General features: G+C 34.6%; 2 protein-coding genes across 3 annotated transcripts; one reads left to right on the forward strand and one right to left on the reverse strand.

Moving 5' to 3' along the window:
* The first annotated feature begins 1,426 nt into the window (after positions 1-1,426).
* On the forward strand, positions 1,427-7,515 carry LOC116778677 (cytochrome P450 4c21-like). Of its 2 annotated transcripts, none has more exons than XM_061523382.1 (11): positions 1,427-1,484; positions 3,646-3,799; positions 3,887-3,976; positions 4,040-4,150; positions 4,225-4,410; positions 5,389-5,585; positions 5,679-5,748; positions 5,825-6,023; positions 6,704-6,852; positions 6,957-7,130; positions 7,294-7,515. In XM_061523382.1, the coding sequence occupies exons 2-11, from the start codon at positions 3,646-3,648 to the stop codon at positions 7,455-7,457; spliced, it is 1,494 nt and encodes a 497-aa protein (XP_061379366.1). In that variant the 5' UTR covers positions 1,427-1,484; the 3' UTR covers positions 7,458-7,515. The 2 variants fall into 2 exon arrangements, with proteins under 2 accessions (XP_061379366.1, XP_061379365.1); XM_061523381.1 differs by lacking the exon at positions 1,427-1,484 and adding an exon at positions 2,165-2,736.
* Positions 7,516-9,606: 2,091 nt separating this feature from the next.
* Positions 9,607-18,829, reverse strand: LOC116771242 (uncharacterized). Its single transcript, XM_061523279.1, has 9 exons — positions 18,611-18,829; positions 16,840-17,035; positions 16,412-16,629; positions 15,593-16,275; positions 14,456-14,683; positions 12,013-12,154; positions 11,578-11,773; positions 10,488-10,705; positions 9,607-10,410 (listed from the first exon to the last, which is right to left on the reverse strand). The coding sequence occupies exons 1-9, from the start codon at positions 18,726-18,728 to the stop codon at positions 9,722-9,724; spliced, it is 2,688 nt and encodes an 895-aa protein (XP_061379263.1). The 5' UTR covers positions 18,729-18,829; the 3' UTR covers positions 9,607-9,721.
* Between the last annotated feature and the right edge of the window lie 421 nt (positions 18,830-19,250).

Raw genomic sequence — 19,250 nt, forward strand, 5'->3', positions numbered from 1 at the left:
CTCTTCGTTGTAACATGTCCCATGCGTGTTCAATGGGATTCATGTCGGGGGACTGAGCAGGCCAGTCCATAACCCTGATTTCATGTTCCCTAAGCACAGTTGATACCAGCTCAGCCATATGTTCATGAGCATTATCGTGCATGAGTTGGAACTCCTGACCCATTTGTTCCCTGTGTGGGATAATCACAGGTTCCACTACCTCATTGCGGTATTTCAGTGCATTCATTTTCTCTTTTACCCAAATGAGATCGGTTCGCGCACCGATACGAATACCAGCCCATATCATAATAGTGCCGCCTTGAAATGAATGGACTTCTTGTGGATGCTGGAGACGGCTTCGTCTACCAGGACCTCGCAAAACCCTTAATCTTCGTGAATCCGGATGAAATCCAAACCGAGACTCATCAGAAAAAAGCACGATGGACCATTGCTCGTCACTCCATGCGAAATGTTCTCGAGCCCACAATAGTCTCTGTCCGTGATTGCCACGCCGTAAAGCTGGAACCCGAAGTGGTCTGCGAGAATGAAGACCAGGGTCATGTAATCTCCTTCTTACAGTTTGGTCACTAACCGACAATTCGTGGTCAGATTGTAGCCTAATGTAATGTTAATATCTAAAATATGAGTGCTGCTAGTGCTGCTATCTATGTAAAACAATGTGTCACTTTAGTTAGAATAAATAAGTCGTTCAACTGCCTTCGAAAGAAACGTTGCTTTATTATATAGCCTGTGAACCATTTGCGTAGCTGTAAGGTTGGGTTGTCTCCTAGCGATATTTTGAAGAAAACCGTCCTGTCTAGGAGTCGTGATGCGACATCTGCCTAAATGCCGTTCAGCGACATCGTTTGTAGCACGATATCGTGACCATAACCGGGAGATTACATTTTGGCCGGTTTGCAGAGTTTCAGCAATCATGCTTTGCATAGCGCCCGCTCCAACATGCCTACAACTCTAATCTGCTCTACCCTTGTCAAATGACGACGTGACATAACAATAAATGTAACAACGTGTGTTACAACAACGTGAATTTTTGTTCATTTTTTTGAATTTGGATAGAAGTGGTGGAGAAGAAAATATTTTATATACAAACTTTTTTATATACAGTAAATAGTTTTTAAGTTAAGAAGTCTTTCATGTAATATCCCTAGACATTGTTTATATGTATAATATTAATGACTTAAATTTTTAGGCCTATATATATTTGTAATTTTGTTTCTCTTGTTTGGCACGTATTAATATTAATTGTTTGTTATAGAGGAATATCAAGATTAATTACATTACATTTTGTAATTCCCATATTACCAACAAACCTTTTATAATAAGGTAGGTTTTGCTGTTCCGCTTCTATGGCCGTCAGTTACTGAATTAGCTAAATTATATAACATTATCGCATTATCAAGACATTACATGACTTTTCTCAATTGCATTTCAATCGACTCTGTGCAGTTTGAGTTGAAAGATTTGTTCCATCAAAGGAAGCGATTGTAAGTTGATTTTTAGCACAAATAATAACTAGGACTTCCCATTTTGTTATAGCGTTTAATTATATATTTAAATGATTTCTATTCGTATGTTTATGAATTTTTTTTTATTCATAAATAGTTATTAGGTTCAGTACAATACAAGTATTAGATACATGACTTTTAAACGTAGTGAGTAGAAGGTATTGTGATATATATATTTATTTTAAAGACTCACTGGCTAATGCTTCATTATCATACTTGCCAATAGCAAGTGGGAAAAGAAGCCTTAGATAGGGAACATACAACCTCCTATTCATTTTTGATTTAAAAATGTCCATATAGTAAGTAGTAGAAAATAAGATGCAGGTAAACTGTTCCAATCCTTGCTCTACTCATCACGAGAGATATAGCGATAGGCTTCATCGAGATTAAAGAGAAATCTTCAACGAAAAGGTGGAGTCTTGCCATGGTTTTAGTTGTCTACTGGGAGGGAGGCGATGGCGGGGTCAATTCGTAAAATTTTCTGAAGGTTCCTCTCTTGTTGCCTCAGGCTTGCATTTTGGTGGTGTTAAAGTGCACAATTTTGGTTTTAAGTGAAATTAATGAGACTTTGTTAGTGGAAGCCTGTGAATTATTCCTTCTATTTTTATATTAAACCTTTCACATTTGTTTGAGAAAATACATTAATTTAATACATAGGATTAAAGTTTGACGTGGCCTTGATATTATAATACTTCAAAATGCTTGCCGTGCCCGTGGCTTAATCTAAATTATCAAGGATACATAACTCTCTCAAAGATCGCCTTTGGGTTTTTTCGTCCCTTTATTATTCTGCATGAAGTTTTGGTTGGCGGCACACGACTTATTGAGGATGAAATGGCCTGCTACTGAACAAATTGTATGCTAAAGTTGGTACCTTCTTTCCACCATAGGGATTGTTGCGAACCAGTCAAATTATTTGTAGTTTTTTATTTTAATGACCTGATTATTTTATTTTTTCCCCGGTCGAGCCAGCCCATGTTCGAGCTGTAGTACTTGACCACAGCTAGGCTCTACCACCTTAAGAAATTCGAAGAATATTAAACATCATTAGTGATCTTTTAAAAGACCTTTTTTCTGTTACGTTACGTCGATGTGTATATATGAAACGTTACTTTAAGTCTTAGGTTGCTAGAGTTATTGTTATGTCAAACAGATTAGTGTGTGGTACTGTACTAGCTACATGTCTGAGCTAAATTTATTAAATTGAGCGACTGAAAATAATAATAAAAATGTAAGTTATATTATGAAACTTCTCATTAATTAGGATGTTATATTTTATTTGGTATTTGTGTCTTTCTTTCGAATGCAATAGAATAATCTTGTATGTCAGGGCTTACCACATTTTTGTTCTTTAACTCTTGACTCTTATAATATTTGAGGGGCGTCTATATTCCACTACGAAAGAGATTGTTGTATTTCAAATCTAGCATCCCTTGTATTGTTAGTGGTTAAATCGTAAATTGCTATGATTACGGTTATCTTTTGTTATTCAATATCAAATGTTAATAAGCCTCTTTGAATATATTACACCTACATAAGTATCTGATGAAAATCCATACAATATTTTATTCAACTAATAATTGGTAGGGTCTATTATATTTTCTTTAGAGACTTCTATTTTTTGTTTAACTGCGAATACTCAATTCCTTTAAGAGTCATACTTATGGGAACCTATTATATATATTTATTGACTTAATATATTATATACAGTTTTTTCAACGCTTGAGTTACATTAACATATATATAAGCCTATGTCCTAACACTGACGTTAGTTAAATGTTATGGAGCGATCGGTTAATAGACTTTATTGATTTTGTTATACAAAAAGTGTTGAGTGTTATATGTTCAGTATATATCCGTTGTCAGTTATAGCTACAACCTTTATTTATACATATTCAAATTGTTTGTCATAAGCCTGACTTTAAATGGGCGGACCTGGAAAGAGGCTGTTGGCACAAAGGTTACAGATCCAGTTCTTTATAATCATTTTTGAAAAAGTCTTCTGAAACCTATTCACTGTATATTTATTTTTTATAAGACTTTTATTTTATATTATATTTGCTGACGAGATTATCGTTATTGTTGAAACAAGAAATATTAATTGTTTATAAACTGTTAATAAAAGTTTTGATTTTTACAGATGATCCTGTCTCTGTTTTTATTTGTGTGTTTTATCTACATATTAAGTTTTTCGATAAATTGCCGAACCCGATTAATGTTAAAACATCTACCTTCTTATACCCAAATCCCTTTTCTGGGATCCATGCATAAATTTATTAACATAAGTGGAAAAAGTAAGTAATTTTCTTCGCTTTGATAATTACTGTTATTTTTTTGTGCCAACAAAGAAACTGGATCAAATTGAATGCATAATTTTTAAGAAATAATGCAGAGGATTGAAGAATTGTCAAAAATATCAGATGAACAAGGCCTTCCCTTTGTCGTATGGTTTGCTTACCTTCCTGTGATCAGTAAGTATTTACCCAGATGTATTGTTTTAATCTTCTGTTGAATTATTTGAATCCTTTTCGTAGTTATAAGCAATCCGGATGACGCTAAAGCTGTAGCACAGACTTTTGTGGAGAAGCCTTACTTCTATAATTTTGGTAAAATGTGGCTCGGGAATGGTTTGGTTACGGCACCGGGTGAGACTTCATTAGATTTTATTACGTAGTTTTAGGACTTGGAAAGTTTCCGAGTTAAGTATGTTTATTTTAAGCTGCGGTTTGGAAGGAAAACATAAAAAAAATTGGTGGCACTTTCACCCGTTCCGTTGTGAATAGCTATCAGGAGGTTTACAACGCTCAGGCGCGAAGGTTAGTGGAAGAGCTGAGGGCGCATGTCGACAAGCCTCCTTTCGAGTCAATGCACTGTATAGCTCATAGAACTTTGGAAACAATATGCCGTGAGTGTGATTATAAAGAATAATATTAAGACCCAGTTCCACCAAACTCTGTTTTTTTTATTCTAAACGAAGCATTATTTAATTAACTTTTAAAAATATAATTGTCTGTCAAAATATTTGCGTACCAAAATGAAAAATAAACAACGCTTCTTTAAATGACGCGTTGACAAATGATCGCCTACCAAATTATTCGTTCCTCTTATAAGACGACCAAGTTGAAGTAAGTACGTTTCACACGACGTGTTTGCCGCGATACACCACTTTACTCCTTGATCGTATTTATCCCTCGATATGTCACTTGTTGGCTTAATTAATTGCATCGATTTGGCAAACTGAAAAGCTTTCTTTTCAGTTTACTAGGTGAGGCCTATCAAAATAGTGTTGTGAATTTATTGACATACATTGTGTTCAAGTTATAAGTAGACACTGGCAGATTATATTGTACACGTCTTTGCACGGATGAAGGCCATACTTAAAACAACCAACCTACCAATATTAATGCCTAGTTAAGACATTAAAACAGACATTAGTGCGTGTCCGGAAGCTCAATACATCTAATAGTCAATCAAACGCCTTAAAATTGTTTGGTGAAATTGGCTCTAAGCGTTACAGATGTCGAAGTAAGATGTAATATGGATAAAAATGTTAATCATCGTCTGTCTGACATATAAACTTAATTACGGTAGTCTCTTTATAATCAGTTTCCTAGTTTCTGAGTAAAAATTAAATAAAACACAATAAGATCTAGACTTCCGCGAGTCATTTAAATTAAAAGTATTAGAACGCTGACGGATAAATTTAAACTATTGCATAATTCATTCATTGTTGCAACTTCGTTCATTCATTATTGCAACTTCGTTCATTCATTGTTGCACTTAACGTAGCCGTTAAAGATATATTCACAAAAACTTTGTAAGTGTTTAGTTTTGCTCTTTTAAATTATACTAACAAATTGTAAGGTTGTTTTATCATTTTCAGAAACGGGGCTTGGTTTTACGGATTTCACCGACAATATTGTAACTCAAGAGTATTATGACGCGTTCAACAGATCCTTAGAATTGATCCTTTTAAGAGGTTTTAATATTATCTACCACTGCGATTGGTTATATCGGCTTTCGTCAGGATATGCTGAAATGAAAAAACAAGTAGCGGTCTTAAATAGCGTTTCGGATGCTGTGAGTTTCATGAATTTTATTTTATGCAGACTCATAATATTGTTGTTTGATTTTTTTCCCATGTTCCATTCCCAAATTTATATTTCATTTTAGATAATTAAAAAGAAACTACAACAGAGACAAAAAGAAAAAAACCGCAATCATTCTAATGAATCTATACAAGGTAGGTGATAACAAATACATACGAAGTCTTTGTAACCGCAAATGTGTATAAGGCTATAGACTTTTTATTCTTCTAGGAGGGAAGTCCAGCTTTAAATCGTTTTTGGACATATTATTAGATTTGAGCGAGAATGATCCTACTCTCACGGAATATCAAATCGTGTCGGAGGTGAATACTTTGATAGTCGGGGGCCAGGAGACGGTTGCAGTCACTTTATTCTTCGCTTTTCTGATGATCGGCTGTCATCCCGATGTGGAAGAAAAGCTACATGCCGAGTAATTCACTTATTTACTGTTTTGTTCATACATGTTGCACACCCAACGATCTATTTACTGAAGATAGAAGAAGAGGCGTTAAAGAGATATTAGGAATTAAAGAAAAAGAAGAATAAAAATAAAAAAAAAGGACCTATATTTGATGAAGTAATGATGGAATTATATTTTTTATAGAATTCCTAAAACTAATTGCTACCTATAAACGTTTTACTTGTCGTAAGATCAATTCTCATAGTACCAGCAATTATATTAAAATAATATTAGCTACAACGGTGTAGCTGCTCTCGAGATTTACGCTTACCAACACATTCAATGATTCATTTTTATATTATAGAAGATGATAAATTTTATGATTTTCCATCGATTATATTTTATTATCTTTTGTATTTATCGTGTTCTGCATATTAATGGATATAATGTTATATACTTTTTTGTAAGGATGTAGTATTATAGTTTTTATATATGTCTAGTTATTTCCGCCTTTTAAATTCATATTTCCTGTTAACAGGACGCTGGAAGATCTCTTTAAGTTGAATTCATGCATAATGTACTCAGTTTAATTCCTTTTTTTTCTGTTGTATATCAATCACATATAAACCTTCCAAAGCATATAAGAATGGTGTTTGTGTTTTATATAACACAGATATTAAATTGAGTTAATGCTCTTCATGTACTTGTAGGATAATGAATATTCTGGGTGACAAGCCTGATGTAGATAAAGACGATCTCTCACGAATGGTGTACTGCGAGGCAGTCATTTATGAAACGTTACGAATGTTTCCACCCATCCCTACGGTCATGCGGTATGCCGACCGGGACCTTAAACTTGGTAATGTGATATAAACTATTTTTTTTTATATTCCAATACAGTGTTTGTTGAGGAGGTGCTAAACAGTGTCTTGTAATCCAGAATTGTTCGTATTTTGACTTCAGATTCCTACACTATTCCACGAGGAACGACTGTGGTGCTCAACGCTTGGGGTTCAGGACGCTCGGAGAGTCTGTGGGGGAAACAGGCATCTCATTTCAGACCAGAGCGATGGCTGTATGGCGAACCCTGCATGTCCTCCTGCCTAGCATTCAGCGTGAGCCGGCGCTCCTGTATAGGTAAGCTGTCGGTCTAGTCAAAAAGGTTGCGAACAGTTGACCAGTGCTAAATAATTGTGATATTTGTCTTGGGTTTTATAGAATTTGTTTAGTTTTATCACATGAATTAAATTTTTCTATATAATGTATGCAAGGTTTATACTCAAATAATATTACATTTTAGGGAGGAGCTACGCAAAAGCCATCTTGAAGACTATGCTGGCTCATTGTGTTAGAGAATTTAGGTTTAATTCAGATGCTAAAAATTTAAATATAAAAATGGATCTAGTTCTGCGCCCCATCAGCGGTCATCTCTTAGAGGTGGAATTAAGAAATGATTCTCATTAGAAAATCTAAAGATTTTGCATCTGTAGTTAAATTTTTTTTTCGTGATAATATTTTTTTATATTTAAATATGTTATCAAAAAAAAAAAAAAATACGTGTCACAAATATGTTGTAATTATTTTATATGACTGAATTATATTTTAGCGAACATTAAACGTCCTTTTCTATAATAATACATGATATTTATTAAGTTTTTTTTTAATTTATTTTATTGAATATACTCACTATTTTCTAACTATATTTTAATAGCTTGTTATCATTAAGTCAACGTGATGTACATAAGTATACTCGTAAATATATTTAGATGCAAGAGAAATATAAAGTCATAAGTTTACTTTTATTGCGTTAAGTAAAATAAATCATCGGAACCCTATCAAAATGATTACAAATTCTTTTATGTATTTTCTAAGTATAAGTGAAATCACATATTAACTTCTTCATGATTGTTTTTTTTGTCACTTATTTATCAATTTGAGAAACTTTATACGCTATGAACAAACATTATTGTGATGATATTTCTAAATTCTTTAACGTTAAATTGTGTTCACAACATCGCTACAACCCTTTGACTTTCTGAGTTATAAGAATATACTATAATACCAACCATATTTTCCTTCTCATTTAAATAGCTAACACATCTAAGAGATACTTAGACGCTTATGTTTCCAAACAGAAATTTATAATTTCTTTATTCTTTAACATAAACCGTATTACACAAGTCTTTAGAAGGATTATTAAAATTAGATAAAAAATTTCCCTGTGGTCGTCACGAGCTTTTCAATAGACCTCAAATTTTCTTGTGTTTTTTTCACAACCAGTGAATCGCAACGTCTGTGTTAATTTACTTGAAACACTTAGTTCCGATAATAGAAACATTTAACCAAGTTTTTTTTTCAAGTTTGAAATAATCTTTAACAATTTGGTTTATAAATAAACAAGATGTAGAGAGCAGTTTCATTAAGACATAGTTCAATAAAAGTTATGATAGGAGTCCTTGTCTCTAGACGCGATCAATAACTCTTTAACTGAAGACTAATGTAAAGGTGGCAGTACCAAATATACCTTTTTTTTTGATGACGCAGGGAAACTCTTTTTACGAGCCGTCTGAGCGGCCTTGGTGGGGGCGGAGAGGATGTGTGAGACTCGGCAGTACAAAATATACCTACGTATTTACTTTTAATGTCTGATATCTTTGTATTTGCCAGAAAGAATTCGTAATACAAATTTTAATATTGCATAATAAAATAAATGCTTCGTCGATCGTGAAAAGGAGTAGAAACAAAACGTTTGAGAAATAGTCAAATGTTATAACAAAAATAAATAATGCAATGTATTTAAATGAAACTAATATTTTTCGGATATACTACGCGTGCTTTATTTTTTTGTTAAGACTACATACTCCCGACGTTTCGGTTATTTTTCAGCAATCGTGTTCACGGGCAGACGAGATGTGAATGTCTGGAAAACTCGCGAAAGTCTTCGATCTCATAACGCAATGTATTGCTGATTTTATCGAGAAATACATGATCTCTGTTTGAATTTAAAAAAAAAACAATTCTGTGGATGACAGAACTAAACCTATAAATAAAATAGGCAATAATCAAAGTATCACGTTGGTAACATGCTGCGACGCGTAGTTTTGAGATCTTAAATATATTTAGATTGCTAAAAACTTTTCCAAAATGTTATTCGTATATTATCATGGGAGGAAACAAAATCTTTGTATATTTTTTTTATTAAATCTAATCGAATTATATGAAGAACGATTATGTTGAAGATATTAAAAAAATAATGTCTGTTTTCTGGATTCACCCAAAAATTTTGTTGTGGATGATGAGAAAGAAAAAATCTAATTCTAATTTACACGTCGATCCCGTCTAGAGTGCAGGAACTGAAAAATGTGTTTGGCGTGGAGAAAAAAAGAAATATTGTAAGTTTCGGATTTTAAATTGGCCTTTCGTCGAGATCGTGTAGTTATATCATCACACCAATTCAGAAGCCCTTTTTGCCAAACATTATGGGAAAGAACCTATTTCTTAACGTTTCTGATGAGTCGCCAGTAGGTCCCATGATAAGCCATCATATCTTATATCCCGTCTCCGAACATAAAAGAGTAGATGAATTAAATAAGGACAATAATATTAGTCAACCAACTGTAATTTATTTCATTATTATCATACTAAAGCTACCTCTTCTACATATTGTGACTTGTACTTCTATAATTGCATCTTACTGAACTTCCACTGGTATTTTTTAAATATGGTTCTTATGCAGAAGATTTTAGAGTGGTATATGCGGAATATGTAGACTTGATGACAGACATCAAATATATGAAATTAAGAATGGCTATTCCAGCAGCTGTTAGAGTCATCGTCTTCTGTGAACATTGTAGCATAAAAAGTACTGTTTTCTGATTTGACAAATTAAAATTTTCCCATTTACTATCGTAGACTGCTGTCTCAAATGCTATGCTAGCATCCATTAGCCTTTGTCCAATACAACAATCTATGAAGACCATGCCAAATGTAAATGGCAATTGTAACAAAGTGTTGTCTAAACCACCGACCAATTCAGTCACGAGAGCGAACATCATAAAAATGAAGTCATTCAAGAATATGAAGCGGAGTTCCTTTTCAACTTTATTTCGGAGATTTATATTCATGATGTGGAACTTCAAAATATCTCGCAGACGATTGGTTACAAATACATTTCTCACTTCATATTCGTCACCAGATTCGTTGTGCTGAAGTGCATAATAGTTGTAGAATTTTTTACTATCTTCCCAGATATTCGTCAATTCCAAACTCAGAGCCAGCATTTGGGATTCAAGGAATCCAATGATGACTATAATGAAGAGTGTTAAATGTATTATGATCGTTACAGCGAAGTATACAGATGATACCGTTAGGATTGCTGCTATTTCGTAGTTAGGAGATTCCATCATCGGGTCCAAACCTAAGTATGTATCAACAAAACTTATATTCCTCTAGTTTCAGTAAATTATTGTTAGTAAAAAATTAATAAACACTTACCATACATTACATACAAGTCTTGAGTCAAATGGCGTCCAGGCCTCATAAATGGAAGAGAGGCAAAAATTGCGGAGTTCAATGTCAATACAAACCAGGAAACTGTTGCTTGTTTCTTAATAATTCTCATATTTGTAAAGAAATTTTTCTCAAAACGAGTTCCTTTAACTATCAACTCATTACAGTTTAAATATTCATCGACTAAATCCATCACCGCTTCTCTGTAGATGTTAAAATTATTAGTAAAGTTAGCGTTAATTATTTGATAGTACATAATTTAGAATCTAAGCAAGAATATGATCCAAAATAACAATATATTTAAACAAAATCTTCTGTTTCGTAAATGGCTTTAGTATTTTATTATTTTACATTTACCCCGATGTACCCCGATTACTTTTACGTAAGAGCGATCAAATAATGAGAAGAAGAAAATGTATGTTCAGGGGAAAATCATATAACTATCCTAAATAGTTACCGACGACAAATCTAGTTCTAGAGGGCCCACCATCTTTGCGATGTTGAACATCTAGTACCCAGCGTAGTAGGTCAATCACAATCTCACGAATAATAACATGTCCCTAACCCAAAAGCATCGCAAGAACCATGTAAAACCACCTACAACTCAGCACTAAACTACTATACTGCCACAATGTATATTCAACATCTTAAGGGGGCTGTACATATGTCTGTAAACTTGATTAAGATTGCACCTTTTTGTAGCTTGTTGTAAGTCAGAAAAATAAAGAGCAGTAACAGAACCATCGTTAAAGACCAGTCTCAGAATTCAAAAATCAAAAAAAGACGTCTGTCAAAGTAGCAAAAACGAATTGCAAAATCTCAAATACAATTACCGCCCTGAAGGCATTCATAGTAGTTCAAGAGAAAATAAAGAAACCATGGGAGAGAAAAAAAGAATATCTGACAGAAATTTCGTGTCGTTTGCCTGTGATTTGTACTGCTGAAAATTGAACAAAAGACGCGGCATCCGGGTTAAATGTATAATAATAGAAAATGCGAGTGTTCTCATGAAAACATAGGTATCATAACAGTATACTTAGCAATATTACTTGATTGGTTTAATTTTTTCACTCACCGGTAATATTTCATGTAAAAGATCTTAGGTACACAAGTTACACTGCACATTGATAGTGATATAGCTATAATGGCGTTGACGTAGTCGCCAGTTTCTCTACACCTCACAAAAACGTACCAAACAGTCGACAACATGTAGGAGTAGAAGTAACAGAGACCAGTGAAAATTGTTATGACGTAAAATATCCAGGGAATTCCTAAAATTATTGTAATGTAATTATCTTAAGTTCTATTACAACAACTACTCATAGATTTGTTGGCATCAATCACACTACGTTCTCAGAGTTTCGCATATCTCAAAACATTTATTGTTTATATTTATATAACAAGAAATTCTGATAAAAGTTTTTCTTTCCACAGAATTCATTGTTTTTAAAGTAATTAAGACCACGGGATCTTATTTTATTTGAATTTGGTGAGTTTGAACAAAACTCACTCTTGTTGAACTGTCTATTGACCCTGATGGTTAACACTCGTAATAAAACCTCGATATTCCATAGCATCGTCGGCAGATCGCAGTACCCCAAACCGAATTTTTCAAGTGTCTTTGTCATTCTTGTAGTCTTGGTAAACCGTTGGTTTTAACGTCACGTAACGACGAAATGAGGAAGGTGTTTCATATCAACCATAGAAATACATTATTTAACTGGCGACATGGCCTTGGAATGTCAAATAACTTGAAATATTTTGTATTATGCATAACATACATTCGTTTAAGTGTGTAAATTAATTACATATTGCATTGAGTTAATATTTGTTGTTCCAAGTGATATGTAAGAATATTTCTTCTGTAGCTCATTGATATCATAAAACACAGAGTAATATTAGTAAAATATTTTTTAAATAGGTACTATAATTAATAATATGTAAAGGCCTTTGAAAAGTATATTCTTTGTTTAAACAGAGGAGTAATAATGGAATATAATAGAATTGGGTTTTATCGGCGACTTGTCTGCGTAATTTCGGAATCGGGCTCAAGGTATAGTCTGTTTAAACACTAGATAAACAACACTTTATGATAAACTGACTTCATACGCAATAAAACTGACATGCCACGATCGCGCGGGAACGACAAGGAAGTCCAGGATAGATTATATCTTATTTCTATGTCTAAGCTACATTACTGCAAGGTTTCATCAAGATCTGTTGTGTAGTTTTTTCTTGTAAGAGTAGCAAAAATCCATTCGTTCCCCCAGCTGTCACATTTATAATATAAGTATGAGGGTACTGATCTATAACAAAAAATATATTTTAAATTTTCGGACATCGAGGGTGAAAATTACAAACAAAACAACTAAACTCAATGTCAGTACATATTATATTGTCTTTTGTAATCATTAATGCATCGCACAATGCTGTAATTATTCAATTTGTAAATTCTACAGCTGGTTGATTCACATTGTTTTCATGTAGTCAAATATAGTCGTATTAACACTTACGAACCCGTTTATTAATTACGTTTCTCGAATATGAGAAGCTTGATATTTCTGGTATGGACGAATTAATTTGAAAGTATTCTTGCTCTGTTATTCTCGTACGTTAAGGTAACTAATTAAGCCCAAGTAAGTAAAAATATTTATAACCAGGAAACAATGCAAGTTATTTATTTGTTATTTGTTGACGTTCAAATTATGTGTTAAAAATTAAAGAAGTTAAGCCCTTATTTTATTAAATTTTACCATCTCGTCCATAAGTTTCTCGTTAACAACATCATAACAATTGACAGTGTGTTGAGCAGGCTTACTTCCCTCACACTCAGAATATCTAAGAGGTATTCGTTGAAGGTCGTTCATTATGATAGATTTTGTTGCGACCGACAAGAGATGAATATTCTATGATGTCTCAGTGACTCACAGGGTAAAAACTGGCAGTGATGTCCGAATTGTGAGAGGAACATTGAATATGTACGTTAAACTGGAATGATCCCGTTTAACGAAGTATACGCTCCGACTTACTAGAGATCAGATCAAAAAACCGAGAGCTTTCAGCTCAAGCTTTCAAATACCTTTGATTTCTGGAAGATCCTACAGCGATGAATAAGAACATCAACAGGTTAGTAGATACAGTGCATACGGTCGGATCTGAGTTCTTCAAGACTCAGCTTAACAGAAAAACGCAGAGACTCCTCGACTGCACCCTTCACCTTATGGCTGAATGACGCTCGCTCAGACTATAGTCTCGAGTAGCCAATTTAATAGACCCATCTGGAAAGCTTAATTTAATACTGTTCGTATTAAAGATACAATTGAGCAAATAAAGGCTCCAAATTGTTCGCAGGAGATGTTTGTACTGGGCAAAGCCAAATGACAAAGTTGACGAGGGATGACAATGTAGTGTCTACAAAAGCGAAAGTCTTAAGAAAAGTTGAGAACTTCTATGGACGGCTCTACGATTCGTTAGCAAAGTTTGTTTTTAGTGCGGCTACAGACACGAGAGCCAAATTGACCCGAAACTTTATCGATGATACCTCGGATAGCAGCCACGTTGGACGACCGCTAATGAGATGGACAAATGACTTAGTCTAGGCCGCGGATTCACGATTTCGTATTATCCGTAAATATTTGGAAAAGTACAATATCCCTCAATTAAAACACCATCATTTTAATAAACACGGTTACGTTAGCAGAAGACACGTAAATGAAGCAAAGGTGGTTTATTTGCCATAGAAGAGAGACTTGACGCATATTTGTGTCGTGCTTCGGCGTCGGGACGTGACGACCCCATCGCCCACCGGGGAACCGGTGCAAGCAGTCTCGGGGGGGGGAGGACCTTGACCTCCGTGTGGGGTCATGGTCCAGGGCTGGGGGTCAGCCCATGGAGGAGGCGGCCGTCCGCGGTTGCCGCGTTTGGCATCGGGACGTGACGACCCCATCGCCCACCGGGCAACCGGTGCAATCAGTTACGAGGGGGGGGGGGGGTTCGCCGCTGAATGCGGTGAACGGAAACTCAGGCCTCTTCGAAGGTCCGGGTCGCTTGATGGCTGGTCTCCGCTCTGTCTGCCGTTGGACGCTTGCGCTCGGCGGTGGGTGGTTAGAGACTGGCCGCGTGGGCTTGGGTGGGAGGGGTAAGGGGTTAACCCTCTCGCCTCTAACCAGGTCTGGCCCTACCTCAAAGGGTTAAAACAAAAAATGGAAAATCGTGTTGAGAAAAATAGTCCCCGGGTGGGTCCCGGTATTATTACCGGGGAATCCCACACTCCCGCTTCGGCGGGGGGTCCGTACTCTTTATTACAAAAAAAATCGAAGTCCATAAGTGCTTTGCTTCTATGGATAATTTTCAACCGATGAGATAGATCTCAGGCCGTTGTCGTGAAGGATTTTAAATTCACTTTTATACAAATTACTTTTGGTGTTCTCCAGGTCCCTCACCTTTTCCTCCTACTATTGAATGTTTTATTAATCCAAATTTGCTTTTGTATACTCCTAATACTAAAATATTAAAAATACTCAGAAATTCCAAGATTTTCTTGGATTATACCTTGGAAATTCATTGAAATATTCACATTTTGACATTTAGGAAATGTGAATATATTAATGAATTAGAGAAAACCAACACAAGTTGTTAAAAATTTTGCAATATAGATTTGGGACTTTGAGTATTCTTTCACATGAGAAATGCAGAGAAGCAGAGATTAAATTTTCCTGTTTAAAATTATTAATTACTTGGTGGATTCCCCGAATCTGTTGATAAATTTTAATTTAATATATTTATTAATTGTCTTCTACATCTAAATAAAACTTCTTCATCTTCTACATCTACCCTCTCGCCATTATAGCACGTATACAACTCCAACTTGGATAACTAATTACATCATTATATTTATGCACCTACATATGTAAATAACATTCAGGAAATCTGTTGATAATAAAATAACTTGAGTTATATTGATAATATTTATTATAAATGTTTTTTTAGTAGTGCTTTTGATATAAGTAAGCTAGTGCATTTAAAAATTATTCATAAAATATTAAAAAAGGTCCAGGTACGCTTATTTTATGTGAACAAGTATTTTAGGTAAAAGATGCAAGAGTGGTATAAGCGGAATATGTAGATTTGAGGACAGACATTAAAAATATAAAATTAAGAATGGCTATTCCAGCAGCTGTTAGAGTCATCGTCTTCTGTGAACATTGTAGCATAAAAAGAACTGTTTTCTGATTGGACCAATTAAAATTTTCCCATTTGCAATCGTAGACTGCTGTCTCGAATGCTATGCTAGCATCAATTAGCCTTTGTCCAATACAACAATCTATGAATACTATGCCAAGTGTAAATGAAAATTGGAACAGTGTGTTGTCTAAACCCCCGAGCAATTCAGTCACGAGAGCGAACATCATAAAAATGAAGTCATTTACGAATATGAAGCGGAGTTCCTTTTCAACTTTATTTCGGAGATTTATATTCATGATGTGGAACTTCAAAATATCTCGCAGACGATTGGTTACAAATACATTTCTCACTTCATATTCGTCACCAGATTCGTTGTGCTGAAGTGCATAATAGTTGTAGAATTTCTTACTATCTTCCCAGATATTGGTCAATTCCACACTCAGAGCCAGCATTTGGGATTCAAGGAATCCTATAATTACTATAACGAAAAGAGTTATATACACTATGACCTTTAAAGCAAAGATAATCGATAAAACCATCATAACGGTTGCTATTTCGTAGTTAGGAGATTCCAGCATCGGTTCCAAACCTGAAAATGTATAAATATAAATAGAATTTATGATTTCTCATTAAAAAATATTACTTCATCGTAGGGATACACCATATCATTATTATTTTCTCAACTTTTGTTAATTATTATAATTCATAACTTAATAAATACTTACCGTATATTACATACATGTCTTGAGTGAAATGGCGTCCAGGTCTCAAAAGAGGAACAGTGAGGTAAGTCGCGCTATTTAGCATAGACACAGCCCAAGTAACTGTTGCTTGCTTTTTTACAGTTTTCATGTTTTTCAAGAAATTCTTTTCAAAGCGGGTGCCTTTAACTATCAATTCATTACATCTTAAATATTCATCGATTAGATCCATCACTGTTGAACTGAAATTTGAAATTAGTAAAGAGGAATTTGTCTCAAAAACAAATTAAAAATGTACAGTTAATCATTTACCAATATTTGGCTTTGTGTAAGTGTGACTAAGTCGCAGTATTTATTAAGGATCGCTAATATAAATCTAACACACGACAAAACAAAATATAGGTAACAATATGTTTAATAATACCTAATTGGTTTCAGATTTTTTTACTTACCTGTAATATTTCATGTAAAAGATTTTAGGTACACAAGTTAAACTGCACATGGATAGTGAAAGTTCTACTATGGCTGCTGTAAAGTCCCCAGTTTCTCTACTTTTCACCATAAGGAACCAGACGGGCGAGATTACGTACGAGTATATATAAAAAAGCCCCGAAGAAACAGTAAATATATAATATATCCAGGAAATTGCTAAAATGATGGTAAGAGTTAGTAAAATATTCCGAAAAGTCATTTTATTTTAGAGTAAATATGACTCATTTAGTTGTAAGTGGTGACTGCCGTCCATGGACGTCGGCAACATAAGAGTAATTGCAGATGCGTTTCGAGCTTCGTTTTTGCGGGCGAAACCTGTACCTTTAACTTTTAAAAGACCCTATAATTTAGATGTGATCGATTTCCTCTGTAGGAAGATCATTTCACATCTTAAACGTGTGAAGAGAAGGATTACGAAGCATGTGCTGTTTTGTAATTAAAATCATCCTAGAACGTAACTACTCTAAACGTTCCCCCCTACAGAATTTATAAAGAGGATAAAACACACAAAAAGAAAACCTTATTGTCCTTTCAAGAATCCACCATTTTAAGGTGCTCTTTAAGATTATGATTGTAGATGATTCGGTTAATCCGGAAGTATATGGAGTCAAGGCATATTAGGTGTTAGTAGGGCCGAACCAGAGATGAGAACAAATTCCCATACGCAGAGGAATGTGATACATCAAATTAGTTTAGTGCTGTCAAAGTTATTTATTGCTTTGGCTGTGAACTAATAAAGTACGCTATACCAGACCCGATAGTTCGAGTCTCGCGAGCCCTACATTCGTTCTTTTCTGCTTCCAAAACCATTGCATAAATCGAATGCCTCTGGATCCTTTACAACTAGCGCGTCTCCTGTGCAGGACTTAATGCTAGGCCGACTAATGAAAATGGGATGAAACATTCAATTTCCTTCAGAATCGAAGTCCATAAATGCTGTCGGGCAGACGAGATGTGAATGTCCGTGATCACGGTTGCTGAAAAGTAGCCGAAACGTCGGGATTATGTAGTTTTTTAAATAATAAAAATCCGCGTAGTTTATCCAAAAAAGATTAGTTTCATTTAAACCTTTCGAGATGGTTATTAGCGTTTAGGTTAGAATTTAGTCCCTTAACGTTATACAAGTCCACATTGAAAGTGGGTGCCACTATTCTTATTTTGACTTAATTTTTTTGTTTTTTTTTTATACGGAAAAAACGGAGAAAAAGGCCAATATGGTATTAATGACACTGAGATGTGTATCGTTTTTAGTTTGAACTGAGTGTTGAGTTGTGAATCGAGTTTCGCTGGCATGGACCCTAAAAGGGAACCACTTGCTATGCCATTATTGTTTTGTTGGCGGCAAGTCAGTCTCACTGGTGGCCAGATGAGCATCACCTCATCGGGTTTGCAGAAGAATTGGTTTAAGTAGATACAAGACGGAATGACACTGATAAGCCCAAATTGATGCCTCGACCATCCAAGATAGACCAACCTGGCGAAGAATGACGAGGGGAGTCGAACTCAAGTGAAATGGGATAAGGCTAGGCAGAGTGAGAAGACGGCACGTCACTGCACATAACAATGTCTAGGGAGGGAAAAGATAGGAAAAGTGGAAGGGCTTTGCTCCCGGACCGCTCACTCATTGAAACAAATGGATCGCAAAATATGAATTGCATTGTCTTGCCAACATCTATATTCTACGACCTTTAAACGAGTTTAAATTATTAACAATAATTAAGCAAAACTTACGTTTGTTCAACCGTCTGTAAGATCTAATAGTTAGTGTTCGTAATAATACTTCGACATTCCATACCATGGTGGGCAAATCGCAGTATTCCGGTCTGAATTTACCGAATATTTTAGGCATTCTTATAATCTTGGTAAAACGTCGATCCTAAGTTGATGTGATGAAGAAGTGACGAATGTGTATCACAGTTTCTGTACCGATAAATGACTTAACAACCTTCACTACCTGGCCATACTGAAATAAAAAAAAAATGTTTTATGCTATTCATAAAATATTCAGTTGAGTTTCGCATATAGTTTGCATCTTTGTAGTAGTTATACATATATGTATTAACAAAATATTTTTTATTATTTCAAATTTTAATTTTTAAAATATGTTAATAGTAATATTTATTTTACTGCGGATCATTAGTATATATGTTAAAAAAATAAAGTAGGATAACTGATTAAAATTCCCTTTTAATTATTTAATTGCTAAAACATTTAAGCTCTTGGGATGCTTTTCTTATGTTTTCGCGTAAAATTATTTAGGACAGCGAGGTCACAGTAAATGGTAGATGAGTGCAGATATTTAAAAAGTAGAACAATATTATTAACCATTTGACAGCTTAGGTGAAAATTAAAAAAATTACGTTCAATTACA

Source organism: Danaus plexippus, chromosome 17, assembly GCF_018135715.1.
Source record: "Danaus plexippus chromosome 17, MEX_DaPlex, whole genome shotgun sequence".
In the NCBI taxonomy this organism is placed as follows: domain Eukaryota; kingdom Metazoa; phylum Arthropoda; class Insecta; order Lepidoptera; family Nymphalidae; genus Danaus; species Danaus plexippus.